This window comes from Delphinapterus leucas, chromosome 3, assembly GCF_059928025.1.
Source record: "Delphinapterus leucas isolate spDelLeu-1000000601 "Yukka" chromosome 3, BTC_Dleu_Yukka2, whole genome shotgun sequence".
Classification (NCBI taxonomy): Eukaryota; Metazoa; Chordata; class Mammalia; order Artiodactyla; family Monodontidae; genus Delphinapterus; species Delphinapterus leucas.
This window is the reverse complement of record NC_143131.1, coordinates 42,764,189-42,784,055: the sequence shown is the minus strand read 5'-3', so window position 1 is coordinate 42,784,055 and position 19,867 is coordinate 42,764,189. Positions and strand designations below refer to the sequence as shown.

Genomic DNA, 19,867 nt, shown 5'->3' with positions numbered 1-19,867 from the left:
TGAGTTGTTGTGTTTTTTTTTCCAATACCTCTTAACCTCATAAACTATGGAATTCATATCTTCAACATGCACTTCACAGTAGCAAGATATCTACCCCTCTTCCCACCCACTCAGCCATTTCAATATGCACAGTTAATGAGTATTAAGTTTAAAAAATAACCTTAAAAGAATCAATTTCATGGTGAATGCATCTAGTTAAGCAAGCCATTTAAACAACATTTTACTCGTGTGTAGCAGACCATTTTATAAGTTACTGATAGCTTTACAAGCCTGTGTTTCAGACAAGCTAATTGGCTGTCTCTGATGTGTTTGGGGCTTTCACTCATTAACTCTCCTTCCTGTCTAGTACATACTTGACTAGCTCTCATACATATAGGTAGGACTTTTTTAACAACCGTGTTCCCTTGCCAGGAGAAAAGTTTTCATAGATAGATTTCTTCCTACTTACGATATTTGCCTTCTTGAAATAAAAATAAATCATAATTGAGTATTATCCCAAACATGGAAGATACAGAATCAAGTATAACACCCTAAAAATGCTTGGTATCCAAAATGAATGTCGTTTTGAAAGAATGGAATAAAGGGAGGAGAGAAGAGAAAAAAGAAAAAGTGGTGAGCTGTTGGAAGCTGGCTGCCTCTGTAATTAATGGCTATGTTATAGATGTTATTGAAAAGGCCGATGCCTGCGCCTGCATGCAAAGACAAGTGTACTGGTGCTTCTCTTTTTGCATGTGTCAATGCTTTCCATTCTCTGAGATAAGAATTAGTTGCTTTATTTGAACACAGATTAAAGGAATAGCTCAAAACGTAAGTGTCCTATGGGTCTTGAGATTTCTTGAGTGGTTCTGTTTTCCATGATAGGCTGTTTACTTTTCTGTTTACAAAACAATTCACTGCAGCTGCCTGTTGGTGTATGTATATAATAGAGTTTAAATCAGCTAGGCCTATAGTTTCAAAACTGTTCATGAACTCCCACCTCCTATATGAAACCTTGGCCTAATTAATTGTGAAGAGTGGTAACTTCTCTCCAATATTCAGTTTCTCTCCTTTACTAACATTTTAATACGGGATGAAATATACTACATATTGTGTTGCCCTTTTCATTATACTTTCATTGTACTGGGTACATTAGAGAATACAAAATAATTTTTTCATTGTTTGTGCCTTCAAGGAACTGAGGAGTCATACATATGAAAAAAATTAGAGAATAATTATCCCAAGTCTGTGTTATTTTAGTAAAACTAGAAGATCCTAGTGAATCTGGGTGAAAATGGAGTTCACCTTACACTTGTGGGGATGCTTCATCCCCGATGAGTCTGGATATCTTAACCCATTCATTTATATAATAACTATTGATAATGTCTGTTTTAAAGAGAAGGTAATGGCTCACATAAATGAATTCGTAATTGCCAAAAAGTAGAAGAAGCTCAAATGTCCATCAACTGATGAACCTGGATAAACAAAATACAGCCTATCCATAGAAGATAACATTATTCAGCCATAAAAAGGAATGAAGTACTGGTACATGATGCATATGGTGAACCTTGAAAACATTATGCTAAGTGAAAGAAAGCAGGCACAATTTAATTTAAAATGTGTAAGCGATCAAAATTGGCCTCCTATGTAGAGAGGTATGAGTGTTTACTTAAACTTGTAAATAGTATTAGACTAGCTCAGAACTTGAGAGTCATTGAATATATAAATTTAATGGAAGAAATTTTTAAGTATTCTTACTAGAAAATAAATAATTCCTAACTACTTCAGGATGTTTTGATTCTTAAGACAGTCTAAGAAAATTGAATGTGTTAAATTTATAAATGGAGTTTTGAAATGTTTAAAGTGGTTAACTTAATTAAGTTTTTAAATGGACCTAAATAATATTCAGCCCCCTGAATGTATTTGTTAAAACTTAACAGATGTATAAATAGAGTATTAAGAATTTTAAGTTGAATATAATAGTTTCAGGAAAAACTAGGTTTCAGATACTATAAATTTAATAAATTGTATATCCCTTTTAAAACTGCAAAGTAACAATAACTGGTATTTCTGCGCACTAAAAGCCATCCTTAAGGACACCAAAACCCTCAAACTGACAGGTTACCCCGTACCCTGGAGTCCCTGTGGCCTTTAGGAAGTCTCCACATGAAAGAAACCCAGGCTGAACACAGAGAAGAAAAAAATAGGGCTTTGCTGAGAGATGTCCCTTCTGCCTGCTAGACCACAACTGAGAACATCTGAAATTATAAGTGGGGCCTGGCCAGGTTGAAAAGCCAACTTCTCTGTCCCCCTAAAGTGTGAGGTAGAGCGGAGAGGAAGAGGGCTGGCAAGCCAGGTCACACGGAGGCCCCTGACAAGGGCTTCTGGTGCCTCTGCTGGACAAAGCCCGAAGCTGCAGGATGTGGTAGGCCAGGGTTTGGGAACTTTTTTTTCTCTAAGGAGCCGGATAGTAACTCTTCTAGGCTTTGCAGGACACGCTGACTCAATTTCGCCATTGTAGCATGAAAGCAGCCATAAATAAGTGAATAAGCATGACTAGGTTCCAATAAAACTTTATTTACGGGGAAATCATAGTGGCGTGGTGCGGAGGAGAGAACCAACAGTGGCTACTGTGATTAAGGTCACTTCGACTTTGCAAAGTTTCTTCTGTAACATTAAGGCTTCCCCTTGAGGTGATAGGAGGACATCTGCTGGGTCTTCAAAGATGTTGCTTTGCACCTGTGGATGGAGGCATCTGGGGTGGGAAGCAGGAGCTGGAGCCAGGGCCCATGTGCAGGCATCCCTGCAGGCTGCTGCAGGCCGGGTAGAATCACTGGAGTAGTGGAGGGTGCCAATGGGGAGACTGGGTCTATTTCACTGCCCCCTGAAAACAGGAAGCATCTAAACCTAAGTCTGTGCTTTTCGCAGTGATTGTCTGCTAAGCAAGATTTGGGGCTAAGAGAATGAACCCACACACACACCCAGGTATATCAAAAAGAGAAAATAGGTGTATTGATCATTTGTTCTGTAATTCTAGATTAGCAAATTAAGCAAAAATAGGAGTGCTTTTCAGATCCTAAATCTCACCAGCAAAGCAAATGGGGTCATTTTATTTGGCTCTTCTGGGGCAGGCTAAATCCTCCTGTGCAGTGGAAGCCTAGGTTTCTATATAATTATTGTCACAACATATAGCGTTCTAGACACGTCAGAGGTTACTGCCTGGGCAAAAAGACTTCTAATAAGGGTGAGGCTCAATCACAGGTCACAACCTGCAGTCATTTGTCTGGTTTTTAATTATTCCAAGGTCAGACAGGCTGCCCTCTGCTTAAGAAACAAGCTGTCTTATCAGAACTACAATTTTATATTACACTTTTATATTACTGCTTTTATATTGAAAGCAGGCGTCCATTATAAATATACATCCCAAAGTAATACTACGTATTGGTTAACATCAAGTTGCCATTTTCGGGTCCCTGTTAGTACTCAGTGAAAAGGTATAATATCTACTCTGTGTTGTCATGTCTTTGTAACTGTGGCAAATTGGTTTTACTTGTATTATTTACTTCTGCCTTTAATGACATATTTAGTACCTTTCTAAGGATTTCAAAATCCTGAAAGCAGTACAGTGAAAAGGGGAACAGCTGGTGCAGCTCTCTCTAGACTAACCTTTCTTTGAACAAGCTGCCAAGAATGCACGCTGAAGAATCTTAATGGCGCCCAGCACTTTATCTCCGGTCCCCGTCCTGGAGCCATGGCATGGGCAAAGTTCTCTCTGACTTTGTTGAGGGTTACCAAGTGAAGCCTGTGCCATGAGCTTCTGCAGTGAAGACAGCTAAGCTAGAGGGTCCCTTTGCAAACATCCATACAAGATGCATATACTCAGTGATGTGCTGGTAAGCATTTAACAGCCAATTCTCTAGAAAGAAAAAGTCCTGGTTTGTTGCTCTTGCCTATTTCCACAGTGTAAATACTCCAAACCATGGCCAATTGCACGACCTGTATGATTTGACATCCTTGTGTCTGGAATTGGAAAGAGAAGGCACACAGTCAGTATTTCAATACAAAGGTTTTCCCACAGCGTGACGTATAAATACAATAGGTGCATCTGCTGTAGTGACTACAGTAAGGAGCTAGGGTGTAACTGAGCAAGGACGGCTACAGTCATGGACAATATCGTGCAGAATTGCACAGTCCGGGCTTCCCTGGTGGCGCAGTGGTTGAGAGTCAGCCTGCCGATGCAGGGGCCGCGGGTTCGTGCCCCGGTCCGGGAAGAGCCCACATGCCGCGGAGCAGCTGGGCCCGTGAGCCATGGCCGCTGAGCCTGCGCGTCTGGAGCCTGTGCTCCGCAACGGGAGAGGCCACAGCAGTGAGAGGCCCGCGTACCGCAAAAAAAAAAAAAATTGCACAGTCCATTCAGGCTCAGTTAACATCCTCTTAATTGGAGCCCTGGGGTAAATTTATCATCCAGACGGTACTTTTTTTTTTTTTAAATTGAACTACAGTTGATTTACAATGTTGTGTTAGTTTCAGGTGTACAGCAAAGTGATTCAGTTATATCTATGTATTCTTTTTCAAATTATTTTCCATTATAGGTTATTACAAGATATCAAATATAGTTCTCTGTGCTATACAGTAGGTCCTTGTTGTTTATCTATTTTCTTTATAATAGTATGTATCTATTAATCCCAAACTTTTAATTTATCCCTCCCCCCCCGACCATACTTTTATCAAAGAGTTAAGAGCCAATATGAACCTGTCCCCAAAAAACATTATTCATACAGTTCCTTAAAGAGTACAAACCATGCAATGGACACATTGCTATGACAAGGAAACCATATTGAATCCATTGGGTTCAAGATAGTTAACTGAGTCGTGTTCTCTTGCATCATCCTCCAGCTCTCCCTTCTACCCATCAAATCCACAACTGCAATTTTTCCTGGCTTTCAGAATTTTGTTGACGATCCTCACCCTGTAGTCTCTACCGTCTGTCTTATCTGTTGACCTGTCACTATCAATTGGAAGGAGCCAAAGTTGTCAACCTAGACTCTGTGAGTCCTGATTCCTTCTCAAAAGATGAAGAAAGAAGGTGCCTTTGTTCCTGAAGTGTTTTTTTTTTAACAATCTTCTATCAAGATACTTCTTATTCAAATTGACTTACATGATTTCAGAATTATTCTAAATAATAATATCCCTCTTCATGTGAATGAATTGCTTTTCCTACATTCAGTTTAAGTATAGTCAGAGTGCTCTAAAAGAGTGAAAAAGCCTTTTGTAAACTGTACAGTACTGAACAGTCCTTCATGGCCACTAAAAAGCCAGGAGCAGGGTGGGGACTTGTAATCTTAAAACACAAATGATGGGCTTCCCTCGTGGCGCAGTGGTTGAGAGTCCGTCTGCCGATGCAGGGGACACGGGTTCGTGCCCCGGTTCGTGCCACGGAGTGGCTGGGCCCGTGATCCATGGCTGCTGAGCCAGCGTGTCGAGAGCCTGTGCTCCGCAACGGGAGAGGCCACAACAGTGACAGACCCGCGTACCGCAAAAAAAAAAAAAAAACACAAATGATGAGGAACGTCCCCTCATCCGGCTGTTGTTTCTGTTTTGTTTTGGTTTTACAGTATTCTCTCAAATCAGTGGAACCCCATACACTGGCAAGGGGAGCGCTGGCACAGGTAGCTCATTAGAGCATGTTCACGAGGCTCATTCAAGAGGTAGTGGTTGAATGAATGAAGCTATAGGAAGCCAGCTTGGGCTGGCTTCTATCTCTAGTGGTGAATGTATGCAAAAATAAGCTAATAGCCCCAGACAGGCTCAAGAGATACCTGCATCCACAGGGACAGGATCTGGACATGTGGTATTCTGGACGTGTGAGGGGAGAGGGTGCTTTTAGTTACAGCAGTGACCGGTTGGTGCTAATGGCATTGCATTCATTAGAACTAGAGGTGACATGTTCTAGGGTACACAGCACAGTCCCGTGCATCCTAAAGAATTGTCACAAACCCCCTTTTTAATGTCATGCCACACATTCATGTGGGTCAAAGCACTGTTTATAAATATCTGAGCTTACAAAGCAACTCTATGTAACATGAAAACACTAAGTAACCCCTTGTGGAGCATTCTATCACCCAGCTCCCCAAAAGTGTTTAAAGGAAAACGAGGCCAACTCTGACCACACACTACTTACATGGTTTAATAACAAAAACAGAAAAAAACAAGCAGCTTATCGTCATAAATAAAATAAGATTTGCAGGTTTTTAAAAAGGAATGACCTATCATTGCAGTTCAGAAACTATTTATGTGACTTCTAGAAATGTAGTCACAACAGGTTTGCAGGAATTAAAAATAAAATTTTTGAATGTGAAGTAAGGGCAAGATAGGAAAAACAGTGAGTATCATTACAACCCCATTAGGGGTCCTGTAAGTAGGAAAGAATTGTTTTGTTACTTCTCTACTCAAGGAAACATAAAGGACATCTCCTACCCAGTGAGTGGGTCTCCTATGCTATGTAATGTCTCACAGGTTCAACAGCTGCCACAGACATTATCAGCAATGAGGTGGTGCCGATTTGTCTCTGTTATATTAGGACTTTACAGTAAATGCAATGTGTGGATAACAATGCAGTAATTCAAATCACCCAGAAGTTTTGTGAGTGAAGAAAGGGCTCTGATGACATAGCTAAAATAGGTTGGCAACTTATAGTGACTTTGTTTTCCTATCTCTAGGGCGGATCCATGGCCACTAACAAATGCCCACTCTCTGTGGCCATCCCGAAAATAGCTCGATGCCCACACGTTGCCAGGCAGCTGTATTCTGAGGTCATTCCCCCAAGTGCCATCCCCAGAGGCCAATGTGAAACAACCACCAGCTCCTAATTGCAGCAGTTTCCAGTTAGCCATGACATTTAAGTAGCTGATAAAGCAGTCGAAAGAGTTGGGTTCATTTCTCTTGAATCATTTTTAAAATGTTTATCTTGATAAGAAAATAACCTTTAAAAAATGATGTCGATCATAAAAAATAGAGATCCTTGCATCCTAGGCAGTTTTTTTAAACCTTAAAAATAATAAGGTTATTGTGTAAGCACATGTAAGCATATGATTTATGTTAGTCAAACTTAAACATCTTTCTTTAAAATTATACATTGGCATACAGAAAGACAGAGAAAGCAATCATGGACAAGTCAAGTGTGACAGTGGGTCATTTTTATTGTAGTGATTGAGGGGAGGCGGTAAAATGTGAACTTCAGGTTAATAAAAGAAAACAAAATAAAAAACGTTATCCTAAAGAAAAAAGTTCAAGGCAGAACATTAAGTCTTCATCTTCTCCTCTCTTGTATTGTACTCTTTGGCTTTAGAAACATAAAACTCTGGGTAATGAAAATCTATGTTCTTGCGGCAAACATAGTCACTTACTGTACTTGAGTATCATTGGAATGCCAAACTTGTTTTTAAAATGATATTATAAAGGTAGAGTGGTGGGGAATCATTTGGATACCAGTAGGGTGAATATGGCAGAATTAGGTACCCACTTAGGTTACAGATGTGAAAATCTCAGGTTACCCAGCCGTATTTGCCAGCTTAACACCAATAGGCTCCTTCATCTGGTGACCACCCTGTAATTGAAGCTTCCATTTCCTTCTCTTTTTTAATATTCATCAGGAACAACTTCTGAAACATAACTACCTTTGGACATCTTTATTATCTTCCAAGTGTGCCTACGTCATAGACTATATTTTCAGTTGCCTAGTAACCAACCTGATGAGTGGCTAAAATCCCTACTGTGCTTTTGTGACTAATCCATATTGCAAAATATCACAAGTTATGATATTTTGTGATTATTTACATCTAACGTTTTTAAATTAGCTGTCAATATGCTACTAGTATGAATTCTGTGAATTTTTAAGTAAACCATTCGGAGGAAGTAGTGTTAGTAATATGCACTTACTGTGTTAGTCTTTATTTTAATAGTATTGGATTTCTTGCCACTAGTCCTCTTCCCAGGTATTAGCAATACTTAAAATGCTGTCCTTTTAAATTCGAGGTTATAAAATGTGACAAGGGTACAAATTCCTTCGTGTACCAGATTTGCATGTGACATGCTGCCCACTCTTGATGGGAGGAATCATTGATCAAATACCAGACTGTTTGGTAAGCACAGGCTTCCCCAATTTTGCACTTAGTGGTGTGATCTGAAACCTGTCTTTGTGGCAGAATCAAGGAGACTAGCATCTCGGATTTTAAACTCTTTAGAGCAGCCACCTCCTCCTTCTAGCTATAGATTTAAACATGATCCCCACCTGTTGCTCCTACCAGCTCTTCTCTCCCCCTGCTGGCCCACAGCTCCCTCAGTCCACTGACTGGCAGCCCCTCTCTTGGCGCGGCAAGGTTGGTCCTTGGTGCTGGTCGTTGCACAAGCAATTTCATATATATGTATTTTTTTGACTCATCAATTCTTCATTAAATTTTTTTTTAATTTTTGAATTTTATTTTATTTTTTATACAGCAGGTCCTTATTAGTTATCAATTTTATACACATCAGTGTATACATGTCAAACCCAATCGCACAATTCATCACACCACCACCCCCTCCCCCCCCCCGGCTTTCCCCACTTGGTGTCCATACATTTGTTCTCTACATCTGTGTCTCAATTTCTGCCCTGCAAACCGGTTCATCTGTACCATTTTTCTAGGTTCCACATGTATGTGTTAATATACGATATTTGTTTTTCGCTTTCTGACTTACTTCACTCTGTATGACAGTCTCTAGATCCAGCCACGTCTCTACAAATGACCCAGTTTTGTTCCTTTTTATAACTGAGTAATATTCCATTGTATATATGTAACACATCTTCTTTATCCATTTGTCTGTTGATGGGCATTTAGGTTGCTTCCATGACCTGGCTATTGTAAATAGTGCTGCAGCGAACATTAGGGTGCATGTGTCTTATTAAATTATGGTTTTCTCTGGGTATATGCCCAGTAGTGGGATTGCTGGATCATATGGAAATTCCATTTTTAGTTTTCTAAGGAACCTCCATACTGTTCTCCATAGTGGCTGTATCAATTTACATTCCCATCAACAATGCAGGAGGGTTCCCTTTTCTCCACACCCTCTCCAGCATTTGTTGTTTGTAGATTTTCTGATGATGCCTATTCTAACTGGTGTCAGGTGATACCTCATTGTAGTTTTGATTTGCATTTCTCTAATAATTAGTGATGTTGAGCAGCTTTTCATGTGCTTCTTGGCCATCTGTATGTCTTCTTTGGAGAAATGTCTACATAGGTCTTCTACCCATTTTTTGACTGCGTTGTTTGTTTTTTTAATATTGAGCTGCATGAACTGTTTATATATTTTGGAGATTAATCCTTTGTCCGTTGATTCGTTTGCAAATATTTTCTCCCATTCTGAGGGTTGTTTTTTGTCTTGTTTATGGTTTCCTTTGCTGTACAAAAGCTTTGAAGATTCACTAGGTCCCATTTGTTTATCTTTGTTTTTATTTCCATTTCTCTAGGAGGTGGATCAAAACAGATCTTGCTGTGATTTATGTCAAAGAGTGTTCTTCCTGTGTTTTCCTCTAAGAGTTTTATAGTGTCCGGTCTTACATTTAGGTATCTAATCCATTATGAGTTTATTTTTTTGTATGGTGTTAGGGAGTGTTCTAATTTCATTCTTTTACACGTAGCTGTACAATTTGCCCAGCACCACATATTGAAGAGACTGTCTTTTCTCCTTTGTATATCTTTTCCTCCTTTGTCATAAATTAGTTGACCATACATGCGTGGGTTTATCTCTGGGCTTTCTATCTTGTTCCATTGATCTATGTTTCTGTTTTTGTGCCAGTACCATATTGTCTTGATTACTGTAGCTTTGTCGTATAATCTGGAGTTAGGGAGTCTGATTCCTCCAGCTCCGTATCTTTCCCTCAAGACTGCTTTGGCTATTCAGGGTCTTTTGTGTCTCCATACAAATTTTAAAATTTTTTGTTCTAGTTCCATAAAACATGCCATTGGTAACTTGATAGGGATTACACTGAAGGTGTAGATTACTTTGGGTATTATAGTCATTTTCACAATATTGATTCTTCCAATCCAAGGACATGGTATATCTCTCCATCTGTTGGTATCATCTTTAATTTCTTTCATCAGTGTCTTATAGTTTTCTACATACAGGTCTTTTGTCTCCCCAGGTAGGTTTATTCCTAGGTATTTTATTCTTTTTGTTGGAGTGGTAAATGGGAGTGTTTCCTTAATCTCTCTTTCAGATTTTTCATCGTTAGTGTATAGGAATGCAAGAGATTTCTGTGCATTAATTTTGTATCCTGCAACATTACCAAATTCATTGATTAGCTCTAGTAGTTTTCTGGTGGCATCTTTAGGATTCTCTATGTATAGTATCATGTCATCTGCAAACAGTGACAGTTTTACTTCTTCTTTTCCAGTTTGTATTCCTTTTATTTCTTTTTCTTCTCTGATTGCCATGGCTAGGACTTGCAAAACTATGTTGAATAATAGTGGGGATAGTGGACATCCTTGTCTTGTTCCTGATCTTAGAGGAAATGCTTTCAGTTTTTCACCATTGAGAATGGTGTTTGATGTGGGTTTGTCGTATATGGCCTTTATTATGTTGAGGTAGGTCCCCTCTATGCCCATTTTCTGGAGAGTTTTTATCATAAATGGGTGTTGAATTTTGTCAAAAACTTTTTCTGCATCTATTGAGATGATCATATGGTTATTATTCTTCAGGTTGTTAATATGGTTTATCACATTGATTGATTTACGTATATTGAAGAATCCTTGCATCCCTGGGATAAATCCCACTTGATCATGGTGGATGATCCTTTTAATGTGTTGCTGGATTCTGTTTGCTAGTATTTTATTCAGGATTTTTGCATCTATATTCATCAGTGATTTTGGTCTGTAATTTTCTTTTTGTAGTCTCTGTGTCTGGTTTTGATATCAGGGTGATGTTGGCCTCATAGAATGAGTTTGGGCATGTTCCTTCCTCTGCAATTTTTTGGAAGTTTGAGAAGGGTGGGTGTTAGCTCTTCTCTAAATGTTTGATAGAATTCACGTGTCTAGCCATCTGGGCCTGGACTTTTGTTTGTTGGAAGATTTTCAATCACAGTTTCAAATTCATTACTTGTTATTGGTCTGTTCATATTTTCTATTTCTTCCTGGTTCAGTCTTGAAAGGTTATACCTCTCTAAGAATTTGTCCTTTTCTTCCACGTTGTCCATTTTATTGGCATAGAGTTGCTTGTAGTAGTCTCTTAGGATGCTTTGTATTTCTGCAGTGTCTGTTGTAACTTCTCCTTTTTCATTTCTAATTTTATTGATTTCAGTCCTCTCCCTTTTATCTTGCTGAGTCTGGCTAATGGTTTCTCAATTTTGTTTATCTTCTCAAAGAACCAGCTTTTAGTTTTATTGATCTTTGCTATTGTTTTCTTTCTTTCTATTTCATTTATTTCTGCTCTGATCTTTATGATTTCTTTCCTTCTACCAACTTTGGGTTCTGTTTGTTGTTCTTTCTGTAGTTCCTTTAAGTGTAAGATTAGATTGTTTATTTGAGATTTTTCTTGTTTCTTGAGGTAGGCTTGTATAGCTATAAACTTCCCTCTTAGAACTGCTTTTGCTGCATCTCATAGGTTTTGGATCATCATGTTTTCATTGTCATTTGTCTCTAGGTATTTTTTGATTTCCTCTTTGATTTCTTCAGTGATCTCTCGGTTATTTAGTAACGTATTGTTTAGCCTCCATGTGTTTGTGTTTTTTACGTTTTTTTCCCTGTAATTCATTTCAAATCTCATAGCGTTGTGGTCAGAAAAGATGCTTGATATGATTTCAGTTTTCTTAAATTTACTGAGGCTTGATTTGTGACCCAAGATGTGATCTATCCTGGAGAATGTTCTGTGTGCACTTGAGAAGAAAGTGTAGTCTGCTGTTTTTGGATGGAATGTCCTATAAATATCAATTAAATCTATCTGGTCTATTGTGTCATTTAAAGCTTCTGTTTCCTTATTTATTTTCATTTTGGATGATCTGTCCATTGGTGTAAGTGAGGTGTTAAAGTCCCCCACTATTATTGTGTTAGTGTCAATTTCCCCTTTTATAGCTGTTAGCAGTTGCCTTATGTATTGAGGTGCTCCTATGTTGGGTGCATATATATTTACAATTGTTATATCTTCTTTTTGGATTGATCCCTTGATCATTATATAGTGTCCTTCCTTGTCTCTTGTAACATTCTTTAGTTTAAAGTCTATTTTATCTGATATGAGTATTGCTACTCCAGCTTTCTTTTGATTTCCATTTTCATGGAATATCTTTTTCCATCCCCTCACTTTCAGTGTGTATGTGTCCCTAGGTCTGAAGTGGGTCTCTTGTAGACAGCATATATCTGGGTCTTGTTTTTTTATCCATTCAGCAAGCCTGTGTCTTTTGGTTGGAGCATTTAATCCATTTACATTTAAGGTAATTATTGATATGTATGTTCCTATGACCATTTTCTTAATTGTTTTGGGTTTGTTTTTGTAGGTCGTTTTCTTCTCTTGTGTTTCCTACCTAGAGAAGTTCCTTTAGCATTTGTTGTAGACCTGGTTTGGTGGTGCTGAATTCTCTTCACTTTTGCTTGTCTGTAAAGCTTTTGATTTCCCCATCAAATCTGAATGAGATACTTGCTGGATAGCGTAATCTTTTTTGTAGGTTCTTCCCTTTCATCACTTTAAGTATATCATGTCACTCCCTTCTGGCTTGTAAAGTTTCTGCTGAGAAATCAGCTTTTAACCTTATGGGAGTTCCCTTGTATGTTATTTGTCGTTTTTCCCTTGCTGCTTTCAATAATTTCTTTGTCTTTAATTTTTGCAAGTTTGATTACTATTTGTCTCGGCATGTTTCTCTTTGGGTTTATCCTGTATGGGACCCTCTGCGCTTCCTGGACTTGGGTGGCTATTTCCTTTCCCATGTTAGGGAAGTTTTCAACTACAATCTCCTCAAATATTTTCTTGTGTCCTTTCTCTCTCTTTTCTCCTTCTGGGACCCCTGTAATGAGAATGTTGTTGCATTTAATGTTGTCCCAGAGGTCTCTTAGGCTGTCTTCATTTCTTTTCATTCTTTTTCTTTATTCTGTTCCGCAGCAGTGAATTCCACCACTCTGTCTTCCAGGTCACTTATCTGTTCTTCTGCCTCAGTTATTCTGCTATTGATTCCTTCTAGTTTAGTTTTCATTTCAGTTACTGCATTGTTCATCTCTGTTTGTTTGTTCTTTAATTCTTCTAGGTCTTTGTTAAACATTTCTTGCATTTTCTCGATCTTTGCCTCCATTATTTTTCTGAGGTCCTGGATCATCTTCACTATCATTATTCTGAATTCTTTTTCTGGAAGGTTGCCTATCTCCAGTTCATTTAGTTGTTTTTCTGGGGTTTTATCTTGTTCCTTCATCTGGTCCATAGCCCTCTGCCTTTTCATCTTGTCTATCTTTCTGTGAATGTGGTTTTTGTTCCACAGCCTGCAGGGTTGTAGTTTTTCTTGCTTCTGCTCTCTGCCCTCTGTTGGATGAGGCTATCTAAGAGGCTTGTGCATGTTTCCTGATGGGAGGGAGTGGTGGTGGGTAGAGCTGACTGTTACTCTGGTGGGCGGAGCTCAGTAAAACTTTAATCCGCTTGACTGCTGATGGGTTTGTCTGCGTTCCCTCCCTGTTGGTTGTTTGGCCTGAGGCAACCCAACACTGGAGCCTACCTGGGCTCTTTGGTGGGGCTTATGGCGGACTCTGGGAGGGCTCACACCAAGGAGTACTTCCAAGAACTTCTGCTCCCAGTGTCCTTGTCCCCATGGTGAGCAACAGCCACTGCCCACCTCTGCAGGAGACCCTCCAACACTAGCAGGTAGGTCTGATTCAGTCTCCCCTGGTGTCACTGCTCCTTCCCCTGTGTCCCGATGCACACACTACTTTGTGTGTGCCGTCCAAGAGTGGAGTCTCTGTTTCCCTCAGTCCTGTCAAAGTCCTGCAATCAAATCCCGCTAGCCTTCAAAGTCTGATTCTCTAGGAATTCCTCCTCCTGTTTCCAGACCCCCAGGTTGGGCACCTGACGTGTGGCTCAGAACCTTCACTCCAGTGGGTGGACTTCTGTGGTATAAGTGTTCTCCAGTCTGCGAGTCACCCACCCAGCAGTTATGGGATTTGACTTTACTGTGATTGTGCCCCTCCTACCATCTCATTGTGGCTTCTCCTTTGTCTTTGGATGTGGGGTGTCTTTTTTGGTGAGTTCCAGTGTCTTCCTGTCAATGATTGTCCAGTAGCTAGTTGTGATTCTGCTGTTCTCACAAGAGGGAGTGAGAGCACGTCCTTCTACTCCACCGTCTTGGTTCCTAATCTCATATTCTTTTTGAAGTAAGTCATTTTCAGAGCCCTGAAGAAAAAAAACTAAGAGAATGGAGTCTACATTTTCCATAAGAGGGAATCCTCTTAACAACATGATTTGTAAAATACCTTGGCCAAAAATTGTCCTGAAATTGTGGACCCATTTTCTGGTCTGTAGGTGAGCTTTCCATTACTCTTCAGAATCAGAATTAATGAGAGTCCTTCCATTCTCAAGGGCTTCTTTTGTTTTTCAGGAGTGGTATTTATTATGAATTTGCAGACATCTTTAGGAGTACTTCTGGGACACACTTGAACTGTAGAATGTTAGCATATTTGTGGTTCCTAAATTGCCATAAAAACTTAGTGTTATTTATATCTTCTTACTCACATAAAAAATGTACACACATATTAATACCACTTTGAATGGTGTGTTTCTGCTGTTAACAGTAGTCTGGTGCTTGTGATGAGAAAAGCAAAATGAAACCACATTTGGAAGTGGCATCAGATTGGGACACTTTTTTTTTCTGGGTCAGGTATTGACTAAGGTAAGGCCTGGGGATTCTCCATGGCACATGAGATTTAACACAGTTCATTGACCAAGAATGTCTTTGAACAATGCCTCTTCTGATGTTGCCACTCACTGTATTTGATGTTATGTAAACCCTGCTGGGCTATAAATACAATGTCCTTTTCTTGTGTGATGTAGTGTGTGTTTGTGTGTGTGTGTGTGTGTGTGTTTGTAACTTCGTGAACTTTGTACTTTATCATACCCTTTGAGAGAAAATCAATACTTCTGAAAGCCATAATAATTTGATATTTATTCACAGTCAGGAGTTGGTAATCCTGGATGTTATTAGTCAGTATCCTAGCCTCGTACACAGTAAGAGTGACTTGTGACCTGTTATTAATCAAACAGGTTTTTCAGATAGCAACTGCTCCACCTTACATACCAGTTATAAGGTCTTGATTTTCCCCTCCCTGAAAATTCAGGACTGGGAGAAAAAAAAAAAGCTAGGAGACTTTATGTATGTACGTGTATTTATATAAGTTTATATATGCAGATACATACACTCGGTTTCTATCCTCTTTCTTAGAAAACCACCTTCCCAGGTCTCAGAAATACATGCCAGAGACATGTATTTAAATGAGAGAAAGGATTATTTAAATTATTTTTGTTGTTGTTGTGTGTGTATTTGATGGTCAAAATAATTGTCTTGTGTAGTCAGTAGTGTACATATTATCGGCCGTCACCAATTTAATAAGTTAACAAGATAATGTAGTGAAAGCTACTCTGCTAGAGTTATTTTGATTGAATTGCAACTTTTTGGTGTCTGCAGTGTATTTTTGCCCTGTGCCATAGTACATATAATTCTTCCTTAGACTTCGTCAGACCTCCCATGCCGTTAAGTGAATGGATGGAATGGTAGCTTGCAAGGGGGTCATTCACCCCTAAAAAAAACACTCCTGGGTCACAACATATAACCCACATTATAACCACAGCTGTGGATGGGATTCTAGCAAGTCCCGGCCATCATGGTTCCTATAACTTCTTAAAATCCCCCTACTTCATTACTCACAAAATTTCAGTATGAGAAAGATTCCGAGATGATTAATGACATATTTCTCTCCCCCCTCCCCAATTAAGGTCAAAAAATATTTTGAACTTGAACCACTTGCACGTGGAAAACGCTGGATTCTGCAGCCCTGCTCGCTGGATGACATGGATGCACTGAAAGACAGCTTTTCTCAGCTGATAAATTTGTTAGAAGAAAAAGACCATGAAGCTGTAAGAATGTGAAATTTGGTGAAGAAAATGGGTTCCCACAAGGCCTTGAACCTATCATGTTAGTTTCTCCGTTTAATTTTATTTTGGTATCAAGACTTTAATGGCTTCAGTATCTGTTTTCTTCCAGTTATCTCAGACTCTCATCTCTCTATTAAAGTGAATATTCTGTAAATCAGGTGAATTATCATCGGCATTACCGTCAAGTATACACTACTGAGAGAGAATTTATTCTCTGTTTACCACTAATTATCTTCACCGCATGTCTCTTCCTTCTGTTGTTCTAAGCGTCTCTTCTCTAGTGTGTGCTAAAATGGATGGAATTCGTGGCTCACAGAAATCAAATCCCTTATGGAGGGCTCAGGGAGACCGAGAACCTCGGCTCATTTACCCTGGGTTTGGGGTGGAGTACTGTGTGACTAGGGCTCCCCCATAATATGTGTATCATTTTCAAGATCTCTTGGGGGTTTTATTTTATCTTATTTTTAAGTTTTCTGTATACTGGCCTTCCAGCATATGGGAGAAAGATGAGCATCAAAAACTTCAATTAATCACCTTACCAGAAAGGAGTATCCTGCCATAGTAAAATTGGCTTGGAAGGACTTAGACAAGTTGCCTACTCTTTTTTTTTTTTTTTAATTACATCTGTAGTCTCCCTCAATCCCCTCTTTTAAGAGCAAAGACATTGTTTCTGTTTTCAAGAAGAGTTAGAGGAGATTTAGGCACAATGCATGCATCACTGATTACTATTCCATCAAGTCCTCAAATATTTTTTTAATGGAAAAATTACCCAATGTAAAGTCAAGCTGCAGTGTAACATGTTTCTAAAAATCTTTTTCTAAAAATCTTACGTCTGATTGAAATAGAGAAAATAATTTTTAGAATAAGAGATAAAAAATTTTTTAAACAGCCAAATGAAGTATAGTTTATACTGGCTAGGGCTTAAGCTGGCGTGGATTTGACAAAGATAATAAAGGCAGAATCATCTGTGTATTCATTCAGTAAGTGCTAATGTAGTTTAATGGAGTCTGTTAATGTCCCATTCAGTAATTTAAGGTCTATCAGTATTTCTCTTATAAACCTCTATTTTCAGGGGTTTCAGTATGCCCTTAAAAATGTGCTGGGGCTGCAGCAAATAAATAATTTTAGGGCCTAGATTCAGTCTTTGGAACTAATTTTTTTTCATTTAGTTTAAATGATAAAATTATACAGATAAATGTACAGGTTTACTAAGTTTTGGCACCTTGGACCTTTTCTAAATCAGGAATTATCTATGGATATTGAGGTTAATGGATGAAATACTCTTTGGCACATTTTGCAGATTTTGGGCCACTTAAAATACCAAGTGACCAAATGATAGAAGACTGCTCCCTTCACCTGAGCAATAAAAACATGTTTGCAATTTTTAGGTAGCATCGACTGATTCCCAAATACCACACTCACACTGTATTACAGGGTGATGTAATACCTTGTAATTCTCCAGAAGGTATATGTCATTCAAATTTTGCTTTTGTGGTTTGATCTTGTAGGTGGATTTTAATGAAATCATTACCTTTGAAACATCGAACACTTCCTTTAAGCTTTTTTTTTTTAATGGGGTGGATCAAAAAAGATTCACATTCAAATTTTATCTACGGCATCCTTGAATATTATCAACCTTATATAATCCGTGAGCAGCACAAAACTTTTATTCCGAAGACCACTTACAAAAGTCTTGCTTTTATTTCGTCCTGTTGTGCTCATCTTCTATGAAACATGAATGATTATTAGGCATTGCTTTCTCTGCAAGTTCATTAAATGTAGAATGTTATCTTTTTAAGATACCGTGGCTGAGTGCTCCTAAGACATCTGTTAAATGACTTCCCGTTGTCTGCGTGTGTGTTCATGTGTGCTCCAGGGATGGGCTTCTTCTCAGACCCACGACTGTCTGCAGTGTCTCAGCCGTCAGAATGAAAACATTATCAATCAGTACCCAACAACAGCTGTTTTTGACAAGTTTCTGTCTGACGCCTAATGCTTTACAACTGTCAATAAGGCTCCTTCTTTGTCTAGCAGTTCAGAGCTCGCAGTCTTGCTGCTTCCGTGCGGCATCCTGTCCTTGTAACCCTAGAATTTGCCGTGTTTGGGAAATCCACGTAGGGGGAGGGGAGAGGGCTTGGACGGACATGGGTGGGTGGGTGGTGGGTGAACGTGTCTGTCGTATTCCTACTTGTAAAATGCCACAGGTGTCTTAGTTTGCATATTCAAATATTATATAGGAAAAACAGTCTGTTGTGTATTTCTTCACTTAGCTTCTCGTTATATTTATGGAAGTTATCAGTTTTTGTACCTTCTTAGCTCAAGCAGTTGCCTTTTTGTAATGGCAATTAATTTATATGACAGAACTTTGTATCTCCTGTAGTTTACAGTATCAGTTGCTAATTAACTGCCATATTGCCCTGTCTTTCTATTAAAAAATTCTGTGTCTATACTTAGAGGTTAACAGATTCATGTGGACAATGGCCAGGCAAGAAGAACTCGTATTGTCCGTGATTTATATATGATTTCCACTATCTTCAAATGAAAATAAACGCTGAGTAGAATTGATGTTTTCAGACTGACTCCTTCCAGCTTTAGCATTTGGGAGTCCCAGATTTCTGTTTACATTTGTGTTGCCTGTTTAAGTCTTCAAAATAAGTTCTGCTGCTCTTGGGTCAAAACAAATGATTAATTCACATTTCCTTTGAAGCCATTGTGAAAACCTTAAGAGACAAAAAAAAAAGAAGAAAAGCACAAGTGTCTTTTCCAGTTGGTTTGTCTTCAGCATCAATTTACTTTCATTGGAGCTATTCCTTCAGAATGGGGGAGCAGAGTCGAGATGTTAATGTCAAGTGTCATCCTTCAATCAAAGCATCATTTTATAATATTTGCTGTAAAAGCAACTTTCTAAGAGTGGCTGTTTGGTGCAATGAACTATGTCCTTCAATGGGGATTGTTGCCCTCAGGAAATAAGTAAATATTTTTAAGTGACTCAGGAGGAAATGGTGTGTACAATATTTACAGGTCCATCTTTAAGGATGAGAGTATTCCATAAAAGAGAAAGAAAAATTAAAAGATAGATGGACGAAGAAGAGAAAGAAGGGGAGGGGAAAAATACATAATAGAAGGATGAAAAATACAAATCCCAGCTCTTGTTTGGTCCAAATGCAACATTATCCCGACACATTATTTAACTACACGGAAAGCTTGCAACCTGCATCCCTAGTTTTGTTTCCAAGGTAGGCAATTAGCAGTTACCACGTTCCTAAGCGTCTCAGACCTATCCAAGCAAATGTGGACAGAACTGTAAGATTTTGAAGCAAATGGGGTTTTCTTAATAATGTCCAGATGGAATATTCAGACTCGAGTGGAAACCTAATATTCATGCCTGGCTTTATCGTCTTTATAATTTTAGAGTGCATTTTCATTAACCTCTTGACCTAATGGTGCAAACAGAAAGGAAAAGATACGTGGAGGGGGCGGGAAGTGGGAGTTGCCCTTGGGGATCCCTCATTTTCAATGCATTTGGAAGGAAGGATAAAACTTTAGGAGAATGTAGATTCCCTGCCATCTCTTTCCCTTAGCCTGGGTCCTGGAGATCTGAAGTTCATGCTGTGAAATGCATTATCACATCATGTTGGGAATTCCTGGATCCCAAGGGTTCACAACTTTTGGTCACCACTGAGTCAGCATGATTAAATGATTTGCATCTCAGGGTTAAAATGTTTTCCAGCTCAGATGCACG

General features: G+C 38.9%; 1 protein-coding gene across 1 annotated transcript in view; it reads left to right on the top strand.

Annotated features, from left to right (window-relative positions):
• Nucleotides 1-18,686, top strand: part of ARL15 (ARF like GTPase 15) — a 416,790-nt gene extending 398,104 nt beyond the window's left edge. Inside the window, exon 6 of the mRNA XM_022597630.2 lies at nucleotides 15,967-18,686. Within this exon, the coding sequence (XP_022453338.1) occupies nucleotides 15,967-16,119 (153 nt within the window). The 3' untranslated portion in view covers nucleotides 16,120-18,686. The remainder of the gene's footprint in view (nucleotides 1-15,966) is intronic.
• Nucleotides 18,687-19,867: the final 1,181 nt, after the last annotated feature.